This window comes from Ostrea edulis, chromosome 5 (assembly GCF_947568905.1).
Source record: "Ostrea edulis chromosome 5, xbOstEdul1.1, whole genome shotgun sequence".
Classification (NCBI taxonomy): Eukaryota; Metazoa; Mollusca; class Bivalvia; order Ostreida; family Ostreidae; genus Ostrea; species Ostrea edulis.
This window is the reverse complement of record NC_079168.1, coordinates 57,315,058-57,334,193: the sequence shown is the minus strand read 5'-3', so window position 1 is coordinate 57,334,193 and position 19,136 is coordinate 57,315,058. Positions and strand designations below refer to the sequence as shown.

The 19,136-nt window shown below is 36.5% G+C and overlaps 1 protein-coding gene across 3 annotated transcripts in view; it reads left to right on the top strand.

The window, feature by feature from the left end:
* The window catches only part of LOC125649160 (CST complex subunit CTC1-like), a 73,584-nt gene that overhangs the window by 52,356 nt on the left and 2,092 nt on the right, over positions 1–19,136 (top strand). For 2 of the 3 annotated variants that reach the window (XM_048876427.2, XM_048876426.2), the window contains exons 18-24: positions 641–1,429; positions 8,875–8,936; positions 9,316–9,428; positions 10,288–10,528; positions 12,837–13,082; positions 13,173–13,314; positions 16,458–16,608. In XM_048876427.2, the coding sequence (XP_048732384.1) occupies positions 641–1,429; positions 8,875–8,936; positions 9,316–9,428; positions 10,288–10,528; positions 12,837–13,082; positions 13,173–13,314; positions 16,458–16,608 (1,744 nt within the window). Of the gene's footprint in view, positions 1–640; positions 1,430–8,874; positions 8,937–9,315; positions 9,429–10,287; positions 10,529–12,084; positions 12,145–12,836; positions 13,083–13,172; positions 13,315–16,457; positions 16,609–19,136 lie in introns of those variants that run through there. The other variant, XM_056164916.1, reaches the window with a different exon arrangement.

Genomic DNA, 19,136 nt, shown 5'->3' with positions numbered 1-19,136 from the left:
GATGTCTCCAAGGTGATGTATCATACAGTAAACACAGGATGTCTCCAAGGTGATGTGTCGTACAGTAAACACAGGATGTCTTCAAGGTGATGTATCGTACAGTAAACACAGGATGTCTCCCAGGTGATGAATCGTACAGTAAACACAGGATGTCTCCAAGGTGATATATTGTACAGTAAACACAGGATGTCTCCAAGGTGATTTATCATACAGTAAACACGGGATGTCTCCAAGGTGATGTATCGTACAGTAAACACGGGATGTCTCCAAGGTGATGTATCGTACAGTAAACACGGGATGTCTCCAAGGTGATGTATCGTACAGTAAACACAGGATGTCTCCAAGGTGATATATTGTACAGTAAACACGGGATGTCTCCAAGGTGATGTATCGTACAGTAAACACAGGATGTCTCCAAGGTCATGTATCGTACAGTAAACACAGGATGTCTCCAAGGTCATGTATCGTACAATACTGATAACACTGACAGTAACTGAGAAACTATTGCTATTTTTTTTCTTTGCCTAATATTGTGAACAGTTACTGTAATAGTTTTAACCATATTACATTAACTTGATACTTTTTAACTATTTTTTTGGTATGTTATATTGTTTTAAGTGATATACATATTTCGTTACAGGTTTTGATTGGGTATATAAAGTTCAGTGCAGACAATGGTAAGATTCTCTTGATAGATGATACAGGGTGTCACAAATGTCTCATACTGAAAGGACAGGACAAAAATCCGTTCGAGGTAGCATCATTAAATGGATGTCTTGTGGCCGTACGATATTACACTGTGGCGTGTGAAAAGTTTCAGCTATGTCGGTATCCAAACTTAGATTCCTATGGTCAGGAGAAGTATGTCAGTAATTTTAGAGAAGAACTGTACTTGACAATGTCTTTGTCAGATGTTGAGATCTTGATGAGTAAAAACAGGACTCTAACGAACAGCGAGTGTGACCGAGTCCTGTGTTGTGTGATTCGCAAGGAATCCCTGCAGATGGAGGGGATGAACACGGGTCAGCCACGATTGAGATTTACGGCCTTTGGATATTTCTTGGATGATTCCTGGACTGATGAAGAGATCCACAACTTTACACAGGATGCTTTTAAGTTTTGGAACAAAACCTACGAATTGGATGTTGAGACAGAGATGGGCACTGCTTGTGCAGGACAACACAAATTTCCCTTGACCGCCTCTACTGTCCTGTTGTTCCAGGGTCAGTCCGTCCAGTGGTATGAGGCCATCCAGCCAGGCCATATTTACTGGTTTATCTCGAGTGAGAAACTGATTCCTATCTCTACAAAAAGTACTCTTAGGTTTATGAAGAAAGTGGAGAAGCAGGCAGGAGGTAAAGCCTGTGTCCCTGTTGGTGAGGATATGTGGGTGACAGAGAGAAGACTAAACTACAGGTGTCAACACCAGGTAAACAAGATCAATTGTATCGGTATTATTTATTACACCTACAAAAATTAAGATATTCCTATCATGAGGTCATCTGAGTCACTTTTGTGTCTGGGTCATGTCTTTCACACTGTTAGGCCTAGGACTATTAATCAAACCTGGTCAGCTGATGCATCTTAAGGGGGGGGGGGGATGTGTCATGACCCAAAAATATGTCAGTCACAGTGGCCTTGATCCTTCTTGAATTTTATAGCTGTACATATTTAGATTGTGTCTGGGTCATATCTTGCACACAGAGGTCTAGGACCATCAAACATGGCAGTTAACACATCTTGGGATAGTGGTGGGGGTGTTGTGACCCAAAAGTAGGTCACTGGACTCATTTTGGAATTTTTTGGCTACAGATTCATATTATGTCTGCTGATGATCTTCCTGGTATACAGGTGACTCTCGATGGCTCGAACTTCAATCTTTCGAAGTTCTCGGTCTCTCGAAGTGAAATCTTGGTCCAGATTTTTTTCTCTATATAACTAAGCAAATTTACTATAGATCTCTCAAACGTTCGATCACTCAGACTTTTCGATCTCTTGAAGTGAAGTTGGGTTCTGTAAAACACATTTCATTGTTTTTCATTCTCAATCTCTCGAAGTGGTGGTAGGGTATACCGATCGTTACCCAAGCGTGTAATTATTTACGGTCTGACCTTACCTGGATTTTGTTGAATGCCGGAGGCTTGTGTAGTCGTGGTAATTATGTGTTTACATAGGTGATACCTCACATGTGCTTCTTGGGGGGTGGGGTGGGGGTGAGCTCTTGAGTATATAATTGGTTAATTGCTCAGTATTCACCATGCACTGGGGTATTGTGATAATTAAAATTTGTATAGAATCCAACTAGGAATAAAATGTAGGATTTGCTTAGACTTGACAACGAGAGAGTAAGTTTGAGACAATATTTTAGAGATCTACAGGCTGTTAATTTCTCGAGTTTGTACTTTTTGTAAAGCTACTCTAAAACATCATTTTCCTCATTTGTTTGAATTTTTGCTTTGTGTAAAGCGACATAAAATGTGCTCTGTTTAGCTAACGACATTAAAGCTTTATCGGAAACTAGTTTTGTACACCTATCTTACTGTGATGAAGGAACAAATAAATACATAAAATTTGAAATCTTTTTATTAATGCAAAATTCTTTGATTTGAAATCAAATTAACTTCCTGACAAAATGAAGGAAAACTTGTCAAAACAATCCCATGATCTAGCTGGTAAACATTTCCAGTTCCTGTAAAGTCTGAACCAATGTACTATATATGGTCGGACCTATAAGTTCCGAATTTTTTTTCGATCTATCAAACTCTTGATCTCTTGAAGTTTTATCAAGGTCCCTTGAACTTTGAGTTATCGAGAGTCACCTGTACATCAAACCATATCTGCTGATGGATCTCACATCATGTAGTTCTGACAGGTATAGTTTGCATCAATGTTTTCAAGTTTTCAAGCGTAACTCTCGAAAAATCATTACAGGAGCGAAAAGCATTATGCAACATTTTCCGTTGCTTTGATAAAGAAAAGACTTGTCTGCTGAATATGAATTTAGATTTCACTTTATCAAGGTTTATCCTAAAAATTTGTATCCTTTCTTTTTTGGTAAGTGAAGTAATTGGGTTATATTTGCAACAGAGAAGACCCTTTGGAATTTTAGTCCTCCCCCTCCCAGAAATGACAAAATGTTAAAAATCAGGAGGGCTACATTGTTGCAGATACACTTACATATATGCATAATTATTTCTCCTCTCTTCCAGGGGAACATATTGTTTTGTACTTTCTGTCTGTCTGTCACAAAATCATGTGAACACTTATCCTATATTGCTTATCTGATTTAAAACTTTGTGCAATGCTTCATTGCCATGTGCATATTGTCAGGACAAGAGGATCCAATTGTTATCCCCAATAGTGGATCTAGAGGGTTGGAGGGTGTAAAATAGCGTATGAACACTTCTCCTCCTCTATGGCGTAACAGATAGCCTTCAAGTTACGTACAATACTTCATTTATATCATTTAGTAATGTTCACACTGGCATCTTTAACTTTTTTCACTATCATTATAGACATTCTAAATTTATAGTTAGCCTTTTCAATACATGTATTGCCACATTGGGGGCCGGGAATATGTTTCTCAATTTTAATACATTTCTTGTTTACGCTTCAACAACTAACAAACAGTTATAGGTCTCACAAACAAAGTTTGGGTGGTATATAGAAATGATCACCGTGTCTGTTGCTATATTGAGACATCCATACAGTCGAGGCACCGAACTCTTGTATAAATATGCAACTTGAATTGATCAAGAAATAAAATACATTGGAACAGCATAGATTTATTTTTTCCAAAACACTAGTGAATGTATATATATTTCAATAAACATCAGGTTAAATGTTTGCATTTTTCTGGCATCACCTGTTAGTCCAAATAAACCACCCAATCAGTGCGACAGATGATAAGATCAAGACTTAATGATAGATTGATTGAAATAATGATAGTTAAAACAAAGACAGCCGATCAATAATTAATAACAATTCATCAACCGAATATTCATAAACACTGATTTATTCATCTCAGGACTGCCACTATTTTGACTCTGTTAAAGTATTTTGTTGCTAATAAATTAATAATGGGATAAATGCTCAATGTAAATCAACAAGAGGTGCATGGACCACAATTCTCACCTAAGTAACCTTATAATCATAAAATTTGTTTGCTCCCCTTGAGGTGGCATATTGGTTTATAGTGTTGTCTGCTCAATATCTTGAATATCTTGAAAATTATTTCTTGGTTTACGGATCCGCTGACCCTAATTTCTGGGGAATTGGAAAAAAAATAATAAAATGCAAATTTCTTCTTTTTTAGCTCACTTGAGCTGAAAAGCAGATTCAAGTTACATTTTCAACTTCTCCAGAACCACTGGGCCAATTTTAACCAAACATAGCAAAAAGCATCCTTGGGTGAAAGATTTTCAAGTTTGTTTAAAGACCCCAAAAAAAACACCGTCAGGACCCACTGAATGTGGGCGAAGCTTATCCATGGTCAATGTTATTTACCTGGAATTTACCTGGCCAAGAGATTGGTTGTTGTGTATATTTTTATGATATACACAGGAAATTTCTCAGGTTATTACAAATTATGCTTAGTGTCTTGATTTGTGCAAAAAAAAATATAATTAAAATTTCTACCTACATGCATACCGCATTTCTATTTCCCGTAAACCTTCAAACTTGGTCATATTTATGTATTTGCAAATGACAGGTTTAGCCCATTTCTAAACCTTTGCTTTTTAAAACTTCTAATTAAATTGTTATATATTGTATATAAATGATTTCCTAAATATAATATTACCCGGCGTTTCCGGGCACTTCCTGGTGTCCTGGGAGTTCTCGGTGTCGTGGATGTAGTAGGTAAAATATCCATGTTTCAAGAGAATGAATAAATCCAAGTAGATCTGTGTACATGTACAGCCAAATGAAGAATGATCAAGATACCCTTCAATATGGGCCGTCTGTAGGGTTTCTGTAGCTGTAGTGTTTGCGTAATTGTGGTATCCCAAACAGAAGCTGACACGAAGTCTAACCCCCCCCCCCCTCCTCCTCTCTCTCTCTCTTTAGGGTTTCTGTGGACGTAGTGTTTGTGTAACAATGGTATCCCAAACAGAAGCTGACACATAGCTAGTCTACCCCCCCCCCTTTTCTCTCTCTCCCTTACTCTCAATCATTGACTAAATGAGTAATTATTGTCATACGTATGCAACACTATTGCCATGCCATATAATTACATCTATATTATTGCTACAGTTTTACACATCTCTCTCTCTCTCTCTCTCTCTCTCTCTCTCTCTCTCTCTCTCTCTCTCTTTATAAATATAAAACCGATTTCTGATTGTGTAATTTATAATCCATGTGGTATCTCAAACAGAAGCATTTTTAGCTCTTCTGAGCCGAAGGCTCAAAGAGCTAATGCTATGGCCATTTGTGCGGTGTGCGTAAACTTTTTAGAAAAAGGGCTATAACTCAAGAACCCCTTGGCCAATTTTTTTCAAATTTGTTACAGGGTATCATTGGCCCAAGGGCTTTCATACATACTAAATAGAGGGATGTGACCCTTTAACAAGGGGAGATAATCAGGAAAATACAAACAAAAGTAGTGGTTGCTAAAAAATCTTCTTCTCAAGAACCACTGGGCAGATTATCACCAAACTTACACATAAGGATGAGGATATGTTGTAGATTAAAAATTGTTCAAGGCATTACCCTGGGGCAAAGGGCGTGGTCTCAAGGTCACTTCAAAGTTGACCTAAATTTATATTTCCTTAAATCTTTAATATTTTAGTCATTATAAGGACTAGGATCATCAAATTTTGACAGTTGATGCATCTTAGGACCTTGTGTCAAGTTGTCTCAAAAGTAGGTCACGGTGACCTACTTTTTGAATTTTGCAGGTATTTATTTTAAAATTAATTTTGATTCATATCTTGGACACTTTGAAGCCTATGATCATCAAAACTTGTCAGTTGGTGGATCATGGGACCTTGAAATGCGTCAACTGAAAAATAGGTCACCGTGACCCACTTTCTGAATTTTAAGGCTTATCATTTATAGATATATTTTAAGTTGTTATTTCAAATACCGAGAGGTTTAGAATCATCAAATCTTGTAAGTTGATGCATCTTGAGCACTTGAAACATATTTATAAAAAAGTAGTCACAGTGACCTACTTTTTGAATTTTGCAGATATTCAAATTTCACATTTTCAATTTTAGATGCATATTTTGGGCACTGTAAAACCTAGGATCATCAAACTTTGTCAGTTGATTCGTCTTCAGTCTTCGGTTTGTGTCGACCAAAAAGTAGGTCACCGTGACCTACTTTTGGTATTTGACAGCTAAATTACTATATTTCAGACACTATTTGACCTACAATCATCAAACTTTGTCAGTTGATGCATCTTGAGTCTTCGGAGTGTATCGACCAAAAAGTAGGTCACTGTGACCTACTTTTGGCATTTGACAGTTATATTTATATATTTCAGTCACTAATTGACCTACAATCATCAAACTTTGACAGTTGATGCATCTTGAGTCTACGGAGTGTGTCGACCAAAAAGTAGGTCACCTTGACCTACTTTTAGAATTTGACGGCTATATTTATATATTTCAGATACTATTTGACCTACAGTCATCAAACTTTGTCAGTTGATGGGTCTTGCATGTTCAAAGGGTTTCGACCAAAAAGTAGGTCACCTTGACCTACTTTTGGAATTGGACGGCTATATTATATATTTCAAATACTATTTGACCTACAGTCATCAAACTTTGTCAGTTGTTGGGTCTTGCATGTTCGAAGGGTTTCGACCAAAAAGTAGGTCAACTTGACCTACTTTTGGAATTGGACGGCTATATTTATATATTTCAGATACTATTTGACCTACAGTCATCAAACTTTGTCAGTTGATGCGTCTTGCATGTTCAAAGGGTGTCGTCCAAAAAGTAGGTCACCTTGACCTACTTATGGAATTGGACAGCTATATTTATATATTTCAAATACTATTTGACCTATAGTCATCAAACTTTGTCAGTTGATGGGTCTTGCATGTTCGGAGTTCGCTGACCAAAAAGTAGGTCACCATGACCTACGATTGGAATTTGACAGCTATATTTCAATATTCAGATACTAATTGGCTTAAAATCATCAAACTTTGTCAGTTGATATTTCTTGGGTTCTCAAAATGTGTAAACCAAAAAGTAGGTCACATTGACCTACTTTTTTTGAATTCTTAGGATTTAACTAAAGATTTTGAATACTAAGAAGCTAAGAATAGAAATGGTGGGGTTGTACAATTTATCAGAAGAGCGATTCTAGGCCCTTGGGCCTCTTGTTTAATTATCTCACCTTTGAAAAGGGTGTGACCCTTCATTTGAACAATTTTGAATCCACTTTAACCAAGGTTTATGGCAATTTTGGTTTTGATAAGCCCTGTGGTTCTGAAGAAGAAGTCAAAAATTAAAGTTTACACCTGGACAAACATGCAGATGGTGGACATGGTCACTTATACATGTAGCTCAGGTGATTTAAGTAATGTATGAAATCAACATACAGTGATTTACCATTGTAGAATACAGGTATATACAAAATTTCTCAGGATCACAAATTGGGTGATTTGTCTGACGTAGGTTTTGGTTTGAATAAATTGGTTGAATTGAATTTATTTACAGTATATAAGTAGACTGTCTAAAGTACAGGTCAGTGCTACAGGTTAATGTATATATCCATATTACTTGTATATAAACAAATACAGAAGATTTATTTAGTGTCTACCATATACAACAGTACAGCGTGTATTACATTAGATGATTGTGAGTGTATGGCAATATATTTATATTACAAATCGCATTTTCCTCTATGAACCAACCAATTTCAGCACGCGACACAATCCGTTCATATTGACTATGAACAGATTATAAACTAGTTCAAAGCAAGCGACTGAGAGAACGTAATGATTTGAAAAAATACAACATGTGTTACAAAGATCTCGCAAAGTTACACCCTAGATTAAGATTGTGAATTTAGGTGGATTATCATCCCAATATTGTGGTCTCCTAGCTCCAAAATACAGTGCACCGTGCAATGTTGATAAAAGGCAGGGTAAATGTGACGTCATGTCTATGTTTTGACGTACTTCACAATACGACTGTGACATAGGTGGATCTTAGGAGTTTGTTTTATGCAACAACATATTTCCTGACTTGTACAAGCAATGTAAAGAAACGGTGATTTAGTAAATGAATATAGATATAAGAAACAAACATCACTTTTGAACTGTTCATGGTCAATGTGATCGGATTTGGATTTGAGGCAAATTCTCTGTGAATTGCTAGTGCGATTCACAGAATTTGCCTCAAATCCAAATCCGTTCATATTGACCAAGAACAACTCAAAAGTGCTGTTCATTTCTTAAATGATCTATTGAATCTGTTATATATCCTCTATACAATAATGGAAACTGTATTGGGTACCTTGAATTGAAGCATGTGTGAGTTGGATTGCTCTCGAGAGAGGATTTGGATGGAGTTTAGACGGGTCTAGGTTTAGTAATCACTACTTTTATAGTGACCCTGAAGGGCATTCTGTCTGTCTATTATGCTCTATGTCCATCTCTATCTACAAAATTAATCTTGGTCATAAGTTTTGAACTATACATTAAGATTCTCAAGAAACTTGAAACTCTGAGTTGAAATGTCAAAGTTTAAGTTATATGACATCTGAAGGTCAAGCTCAAAGGTGAGATTTTGTCACTGTTGGATTGATAGTCATTGGGCCATATAGTATTTCACAAATGCAACAAGTGTTAAAGAAATGCTATCATTTACTGATTACTAGTGTATGGTATTGTTCAGACTAGATTAAATATATTTCCAGGCATGCTGTGTGTGTATGGAGTCCCACCCAGTAACAGATATAGGAGATATCATTAAGGAAAGGTGAGTTCTGTCCAGTCTAGAAAATTCATCTAAAAGTTCATAGGGGGCACTGATCTAAGAGTTCTGTCCAGTCTAGAAAATTCATCTAAAAGTTCATAGGGGGCACTGATCTAAGAGTTCTGTCCAGTCTAGAAAATTCATCTGGTAGGTTATTATCATAGATGAGGATCTAATATGTCTGTCCAATAAACAAACTCTGTATAGTGGGTCATAGGAGACAATATTCTTATAGTTATTTTCCAGTCTACATATTCTGTTTGATGAAATGTATGAGACATTGACTTGCCTAATTAGTGTCAGATCTTCAGAGATTCATGAAATACACAAAATATTAAGGATATTTGTGAAATTAACTATCTATATGCAATGCTGTTTTCAGATTCACGACTCGGATTGTGAGTTTAGAAGGAAGGATTAAGAGTAGACGTCATCTTGTCGGAGAAAACAAACAGCTTCACATGAAAACCAGCACAAACTGCTGCTCCAATCTGTGTAAGACAATTTATGGAATAACTGCAATTTTTAAATTATGGGAGTTGCATTGTATTGTAGACAAAATACAAATAAATGTAAATATACTGTCTCAGTTTGACTTCTAGTCTGGGTTGTAGATCAATCGGATCACGCGCTCGTCTTTTTCCGTAACCAGTAAGAAGACTCGGACGTGGATCGGCGCAAGAATTGCATCAAATCGATGCATTTCTTCGCCGGAGGCGCGCCCGTGGATGAGAGTTAAAAGGCCAGAACCGAATCCCTGAATAATATGTTATTTATATTTTCACCACAGATTCAGTTTTGGTATCATTAACGTCTTATTTACTCTAATACATAACATGTAAGTGGAAATTGATAGTGGTACAATACCTTAGATGTGTATAATATCTTAGATGCATTTGAAAGTTCACATTTCATAGTGTAACGTACGACTGTGACGTCAAAGTTACGTTTATGTATACGTAACAACCAACTCTGATGGCGTCGATCCACATACGAGGTTCATTTGCGGTTACGGAAATAGCCGAGTAGTTACGATTGGGTTGTAGATATACTGTCTCAGTTTGACTTCTAGTCTGGGTTGTAAATATACTGTCTCAGTTTGACTTCTAGTCTGGGTTGTAAATATACTGTCTCAGTTTGACTTCTAGTCTGGGTTGTAAATATACTGTCTCAGTTTGACTTCTAGTCTGGGTTGAGCTTTGAATGAGATTATACTGCTGTAGTGCAGTTCAATCTCATGATAAAGAAGGGTTTAGAGTTTTATATGTTTACACGTCAAAGACAGTAAATGACAGAATTTGTTGTTTTTTCCCTCTTCTGTATATGTATTATGGACCTATTCTGTTCATTCTAGGTGTATCCACACTTGACAACCAGAAGATCAGTTTAGTTGTGTCCAGCCTAGACTCGGGGGAGGAGATGGTTGTTTATCTGATCCTGAATAATATCAGCTATCCATTGGGCCTACTGCCTGGTCATGTGATTAGGTTTCACAATTTGGAAAGGAAGGTGTCGCGGCATGGTTCTGTATACTGTCAGTATGTGGTCATTTCAACAGTCCAAATCCTGGACACAGTCACGCAACACCTGGACAGGTACTTGTATAGGATCAGAATTGTACTTATTATGTCTCCCCTCATCTAGGGGGAGACATATTGCTTTTAGCTCACCTGAGCTGAAAGCTCAAGTGAGCTTTTCTGATCATCCATTGTCTATCTGTCTGCAAACTTTCACATTTTTGACTTCTTCTTCAGAACCACTGGGCCAATTTCAACCAAACTTGACAATAAGCATCCTTGGGTGAAGGGCTTTCAAGTGTGTTCAAACGAAGGGCCACACCTCCTTCAAAGAGGAGATAATTACAAAAATGCAGAAATAGGGTGGGGTCATTTAAAAATCTTCTCAAAAACCATGGGGCCAGAAGAGCTGAAATTTACATGAAAGCTTCCTGACATAGTGCAGATTCAAGTTTGTTAAAATAATGACCCCTGGGGGGAGGGGGAGTAGGATAGGGCCACACTCACACTAGGGGATCAAATATTTTACATACAAATAAATATAAAGGGAAAATCTTTAAAAAAAATCATCTTCTCAAGAACTACTTGGCTAAGAAATTACAAATATACCTGAAAACTTCCTGACATAGTGCAGATTCAAGTTTCTTAAAATCATGACCCCTGGGTGTAGGATGGGCCCACAATAGGGGATCAAAGTTTTACATACAAATATATAGGGAAAATCTGAAAGCTTCTTCTCAAGAACCACTGTGCCATTAAAGTACAAATTTACATGAAAGCTTCTTAAAACAGTGCAGATTCTAGTTTGTTAAAATCATGCGCGCACCATCACCCCCATATAGGGAAAATCTTTAAAAATCTTCTTCTCAAGAACCACTGAGCCAGAATAGTGTATATTTACATGAAAACTTCCTGACATAGGGCAGATTTAAGTTTGTAAAAATCATGCCCTCCAGGGGTAGGTTGGGACCACCTAGGGATCAAAGTTTTATATGCGAATATGTAGGGAAAATCTTTAGATATGGGCCAAGGTGACTCAGGTGAGCGATGTCGCCCATGGGCCTTTTGTTTCATGTACAAGGGTATGTGCACTTTCTTACTAGTTGTTCAGCATAACAGTCATCATTGTGTATGATCTACAACAATGGCATTGGTCACATCGATGTTAAATCATTTCTCCATCTTTTTCTTCAATGCACAAAGTGCAATTCATAATGTCTATGTTCACCTCCATACCATGCAGTACATTAAGGGAAGGTAGTGTAATTTGGAGCACTTTCAACTTTGGGAGCTTGGTTAACATTTATATATATATATGTGTGTGTGTGTGTGTGTATATATATATATATATATATATATATATTATTCAACACATCAATTGATCCTTACATAATTGAACAATTTTGCTTTAGTCTTTCATATATCGGGGGGGGGATTCGAAAAATTTAGCATGGGATACTGTGCTGATTTGCTGTTTTGGTTTTGTTTTTTAAGATTTATAATAATACTTGTAATGTATTTGTGTTTGCTGAGGAACAAAAGTTTTACGCATTCAGTAACAAGCAACACCTCACAAGTTTCAAATGTTAAGACTGAAAGCAAGCTTCAGAACTCCTATCCTTTTACGTATACAGGATACATTATACAGTGGACTTAAGCAACTGTTTTCTTTCTGATTAGAGAGCTGGAGGCAATATTAGTGAGTAGCAATACTGTTCCTACATGTTCTTTTCAACTTTATTGAGCCAAAAGCTCAAATGAAATTTTCCCATTCATTTTGTCCAGTGACTGTCTGGTCCTGGACCACAGGACCAATTATAGACAAACATGTCATAAAGCATCCTTAGATAAAGGTTTGTTGTAAAAAAAAATCTTCTTAAAAACCTTTAAACCAGGAAAGCCAACACTTGCTTGGAAGCTTCCTAGGTTTATATCATGAAGAATTGGAGGTAAAGGTTCATTATAACATTGAACACCGCAACCAATAGTAGGGTTCACACATTTCTAAAGGAATGTATTAGGAATGTATTGGGAAAGTTTTGGAAAATCTCAAGAATCCCATATTATATATTTTTTTTTTTTTTATCTATTTTATAATTTGTCAAATTGAATATCAAGGATACTTCCAGGATCAGGATGAGGCTTAATGTTTTAGATAAGAATCTGTGAAAAGTCTTTTGAAGTCTTTCCCTGAACACAAAAGATACAATTTTGTGTCAAACTGATATGCCAGCATACTCCTGTACAGTAGAAACCAAGAGCCCTTATAATTGGGATTTAATGTTTCTCATGGGGAAAATGCAACTGCTCAGGTGATTGTTGTGGCCAAAAGGCCTCTTATTACATCATGTTTTATGCTCACTATAGATCAAGTTTTTGTTTTTAGTGAAGTAAAAATCAAAGAAACAAAAGATGTGGAATCTCTTTGGGAGAATGTGTCTCTACACAGACTATGTGAGGTTCAGAGATCATCAGGTCTTATTAAGCTACAGAGTGTCTGTCATATCCACAGGATTACCAAACTTGCATTTAAAAGTTCCTGTATCAACTGCAGTTCTGTGATATACAATGGAGAGTGTGAAAACACCCTCTGTAATCCTGGTCATGGCACCAAATTCTTTGCTTCGGCAAGGTGAGTGAAAATGACAGAAAGTAATGAATTATCATGTACGGATTTCAGTACAACTTCATAGCTATAATGTTGTGAAATATTCCATTTCAGTTTTACCATAGATGATGGAACGTCCTTTTCCAATGTTAAATGTTATTCTAAAGCGGTTCAGAAGCTACTCCAGTTAACAGATACAGAGTGGTCAAGTTTAGAGGAGGCTGTAAAGAACCAGGGAGACATATTCCTGACTTCAGTAATTAAAGCATATTTTTTGGTTACTAATTTGTATATATACTGTAACAGTGAAACTTCTCCAAACCGGCCCCTCAGAAAACCAGTTCTCTCTGAAAATTGGCCGATTTTCAAAGCCCCGGCAGAAGTCTTAACATTTCCTTACAAAGAAATTTTTACAAAACCGGACACTGGTCACTTTTTAAAGAACATTTGTTTACAAACATGTGTAGTTTACCCTTATCATACCAGCCACTTCTTGAAGATGAGAACATTTTTGCCAGATGGGTGAAAACAACCGATTTGCATCAAATTTCTTGCACAAATATGACTTCTAATCCTAATGGTTATATACAACCCTCATCATATTATACAGTCAAACCTCGCTATCTCGAACTCAATGGGACCAAGAAAATAACTTCAAGATATCCAAGAGTTCACGATACTGAGGTTAAAATCAATTAGGGCTATTCCAGCAAATAAAATATGGGGGTAGGGAAGGCACTTTATTTTTTTAAGACAGCCAACCATACAATTAAATTTTCTTCTGCTACCACCACCCATACAATTAGATTATCCCCTGCCACCACCACCCATACAAATAAGATAAAGAATTCAATACCGAAATTGTCTGTATATTAAGATTTTCCTTTAAAGGTAGAGTTTAGTTTGAACAAGTTCAAATTGGTTTTAATCCTATATATTTACATTCACTGAATCTTTTCTCTTATATTTCTTTTGAAATTGGCATTGTTTTCAACATACAATGAATACATGTTTGTTGCAAACTAGCTCGATTCGGTTTTCTATTACCACCTGTCTACATAATCATTACCAAGTCAAAGGTCAAATGGGGTATTGACTGTTTCATTTAAGGTAACAAATGAATCAACCATATGATATTTTAGAACTTAATTCTAGTTTATATTTTTAAAAATGCATAAATATATAAACAATAAAATGTCTTTCTTTGTTGTTTCATTGGGAGATGAAGGTAGCAATCATTGCAGAAAAAAATTACATATTTTGGTTTCCAATGCAATTTTGGTAGGGAGAAAAAAAAGGATGATCTCAGCATATAAAATGATAGAAAAAATGCAATTAATTTTGTAGACTTTGGAAACATGTGAGTTGTAGAAACCTAGCTCTGTTTGCTTATTATAAACAAATAGTTTCACTAGACTAATGATGTGGGATATTGTCATATCATTTCTGGACTAGATGTGCTGTCCTTTTAACTCATGTCATGATATGGATGCTTGTTAATTGTTGAAATAACAAGTTGTTTTTTTTTTTAATGATATAAAACTAAATAATATGAAATTATACCACTTAAAATTTAAATTCACATATATTGTTACTCTCTTTATTGCTTTTAAAAGACATGTGTCTTATTACATCAGTTACAATATGTATACATAAAATGGCATTGTATATCGGTGTACAAATTCAAGCAAGCAACGGACAAGAACTTTTCATCGAGTTAGGTTTTCTCGCAACTTAAGTGCAAGACATAGATATTTCCCTAAATTACAAAGTGTATGCATATAGATTGTGACTTTTTTCCTTTGACTTTTCCCCCTACAATCTCTCGTAGTCGTACAGGAAACTCGTGAATATTCCATTTGAAATTTCAGTCCCAAGCACAATATTTACCTGATTTATATCGCAATCAGGCAAATTTTCCACTCTGTTAAATGAAATGGTATACCAGGTGGGAGATTTCATATCCGATTTACCCCGCACGTATCAAAGTCTGTCGAAATTCACACCTTCGGAAACAACGGTCTTGATTCCCTGATCCTTGATTTTGTTAAATAAACAACAACTCGGATTTTGGTAATTAACCTCACACGACGCTGCATGTTAATTACACGTTAACCAATTGATAGCTTGGGTATAATAATTGATTCAGAGTGCCGATTAAACAAGATCACCGCCGAACTATTACCTGTGCATTTTAAAACAAAAGTGTTAGGGGCGATAATTCCCAGAATAGTCATGCTCGACCGAATTCGAAAGTAGGAATCGCGTTGTAATCGAAAAATGCACAGTCATTTCATAAAGGTGAAATTACATAAAAAGGTTGTAAAACTCATGATCGTTGGTTGCGTTAGACAGGTGGTAGTTTAGGACAGGTACAATAGGTTGGGTAACGCCTTTGAGGGGAAAGTTTTAAGGTAACATTGAGTTATCTGCCCATTTTAAGGCATTTATCAATCTTTTTTTTTGTACTTAATGTAGGATGGCTCCGCTTTTCTTCTTCTTTTGTAATAAAAGAAACGTAACGTGATACGTTTTCATTTTTATCATAATTCACAGGCACCCATGGTTTTTTTAAACCTGAAAGACAACCACCCATACAAATATATTTTCCCAAATCACCTCACCCATCGAAAAAAATATTGGCTGCCGTCCCCCATACCTTTTTTGCTGGAATAGCCCTTAAGAAAATGTAGTTGGGATCTCACTTTGCCTTATCCATGGTATATGAGATATTAATGTTATAGATATCTTTGTTCAACTGTTGTTCTTGTTTTAGTTCTTGACCACAAGTGAACACATATTCAAAGGGGCATGGGAATAGTGTTTTATGAGTCTCAAACTTGTTATAAGCTATTGTTGGTTCATAATATGTTTGAGCTGTAAATTCTAGGACATGCATATGGTTCTAAGAAATCTGTATGTAAGTGATGGCTATTTGTAAGCATTACTATGCAAGTTAGTTGTAAATCTATGAGAAAAAATTGGGAGAGACTAGAGAGTTGCAGATCCACCCCTGATACAATTAAATTTAAAGGTGGAGGGTTTTATGCACACAGTTGAGGTTTTTTAATATGGTTTTATTTTTGCATCGCCATATCAAAATTTTGATATTAAAAACTTCCCAACATTTTCCCTCTACACTTTTTCCAAATGTTCATTAAAGCTTCCATGAGAACTGAAAACTCACAACTTCAAATGATTTGAATATCGACTGCTACTGCATTACTAAATGTATCAGACAGATATATTTCATAGCACTAGTGTTGCCCTTGTTAAAATACTCATTGGCATTGAAAGGCCTAACATTAAACTTAAAGACATCAACTAATTTAAAAGAATTACTTCTTTATGACATTGTAGTTCACAATCTTATAGCATCTCTATCTAAATACTTTACAGAATAGAAAGTGTGAAAACAGTGTAGAGGTCTTTCTTCAATTATTACGGGAAGGAGACCACCTCCAACAGCCGAAGAGACTCCTACTGCAGTTAGATAAACACCAGCAGTCTAAGGAGACAGTGCTTAACATAGATAGCATCCCCACATCAGGTAAACTGCACTGTCACATCTCTGTAGATAGCCACATCAGGTAAACTACACTGTCACATCTCTGTAGATAGCCACATCAGGTAAACTGCACTGTGACATCTCTGTAGATATCATCCCAACATCAGGTAAACTACACTGTGACATCTCTGTAGATAGCATCCCAACATCAGGTAAACTACACTGTGACATCTCTGTATATAGCATCCCCACATCAGGTAAACTACACTGTCACATCTCTGTAGATATCATCCCCACATCAGGTAAACTACACTGCGACATCTCTGTAGATAGCCACATCAGGTAACCTGCACTGTGACATCTCTGTAGATAGCCACATCAGGTAAACTACACTGACATCTCTGTAGATAGCCACATCAGGTAAACTACACTGTCACATCTCTGTAGATAGCCACATCAGGTAAACTGCACTGTGACATCTCTGTAGATAGCCACATCAGGTAAACTACACTGTGACATCTCTGTAGATAGCCACATCAGGTAAACTACACTGACATCTCTGTAGATAGCCATATCAGGTAAACTACACTGTCACATCTCTGTAGATAGCCACATCAGGTAAACTGCACTGACATCTCTGTAGATAGCCACATCAGGTAAACTACACTGTCACATCTCTGTAGATAGCCACATCAGGTAAACTGCACTGTGACATCTCTGTAGATAGCCACATCAGGTAAACTACACTGTCACATCTCTGTAGATAGCCACATCAGGTAAACTCACTGTGACATCTCTGTAGATAGCCACATCAGGTAAACTACACTGTCACATCTCTGTAGATAGCCACATCAGGTAAACTCACTGTGACATCTCTGTAGATAGCCACATCAGGTAAACTACACTGTCACATCTCTGTAGATAGCCACATCAGGTAAACTACACTGTCACATCTCTGTAGATAGCCACATCAGGTAAACTACACTGTGACATCTCTGTAGATAGCATCCCCACATCAGGGAAACTACACTGACATCTCTGTAAGTGCAACATGGCACTATCTTAATGCAACTACTGGTAACTCTTCATAACTCCAAGTTCAAGGGATCTTTATAAAACTTAGAAAGATTAACATGTTGAAAAATTGAAGGTTGAATTAAATCTGGAAATTAAAGGACAGACTGTTAAGATTCAGATTTCACAGTAACTGGATATTCACAACATCTTGGGATTATTGTGACACATTTTCCTTGTATTTTCCATTCCTTGGCATCCTCTGAATTAGCATGTTTAAGCTAGCCCCATACAAGCATTCACCATATCCAAGAAAGGCCAGAATGATGCACTTGATAGATGGTGTGTACATGTATATGCTGGCACTACTCCGAGAGATCAAAAGTGAAAAATAATGTATTATATTTAACAGCTAGTACCCAAATTTCACTTTGAGAGATGAAGAAATTGGAAGTTTGAGTCATCAAAAGTAACTTGTGTGTCATAAATGTTTGATAGTACTGTATTAAAATTTTTATAAAGCAAATATGTCACATTTATATAAAGATGTGTTTTGTGTTTTAATATTCATGAATGTTCATGAAGACATTGTCTTAATGTGATGTGTAAATGCTCTGTCAATTAAGTATCTTTGGTTCATGAAAATTCATGAATGTTCATTCCCTTGAATTAAGTTTGCAGGCTGAAGTACGACTATTCATATATATATATATTCATCATTTGTTCATGACCTACATTTTATGAATATATTCATGAATAAAATTCATGAACCATCTTGATGAACCAGTCATGAACCAATCATGAATATTTCATGAAACTTCATGAATGATTCATAAAAGTTCCTGAAGTTATCTCGCAGAGGTATCTTCTGATCAGTCATCATTACTTTATTAAACACACTCTGATTCTATGCACAAGTACTCAGAAGTTGATATTTAAAAAGATGCTGGAGTTCCTCATTGACAATATCTATGTGATCAGGTCTTCCAACAGTCTCCTGGTATTCCCATGGGCATGAATTGTGTTCCTTTATTAACTGACCTGTTTTTAGCTCACCTAAGCCGAAGGCTCAAGTGAGCTTTTCTGATCACATTTTGTCCAGCGTCCGTCTGTCTGTCTGTAAACTTTTCACATTTTCATCTTCTTCTCATGAACCACCGGGCCAATTTCAACCAAACTCGCCAAAAAGCATCCTTAGGTGTAGGGGATTCAAGTTTGTTCAAATGAAGGGCCATGTCCCTTTCAAAGGGGAGATAATCACAAAAATGCAAAAATAGGGTGGGGTCATTTAAAAATCTTCTTCTCAAGAACCACTGGGCCAGAAGAGCTGAAATTTACCTGAAAGCTTCCTGACATATTACAGATTCAAGTTTGTTCAAATCATGGCCCCCGGTGGTAGGATGGGGCCCCAAGGGGGGATCAAAGTTTTACATACAAATATATAGGGAAAAACTTTAAAAATATTCTTCTCAAGAACCACTAAGCCAGAAAAGCTGAGATTTACATGAAAGCTTCCTGACATAATGCAGATTCAAGTTTGTTCAAATCATGGGCCC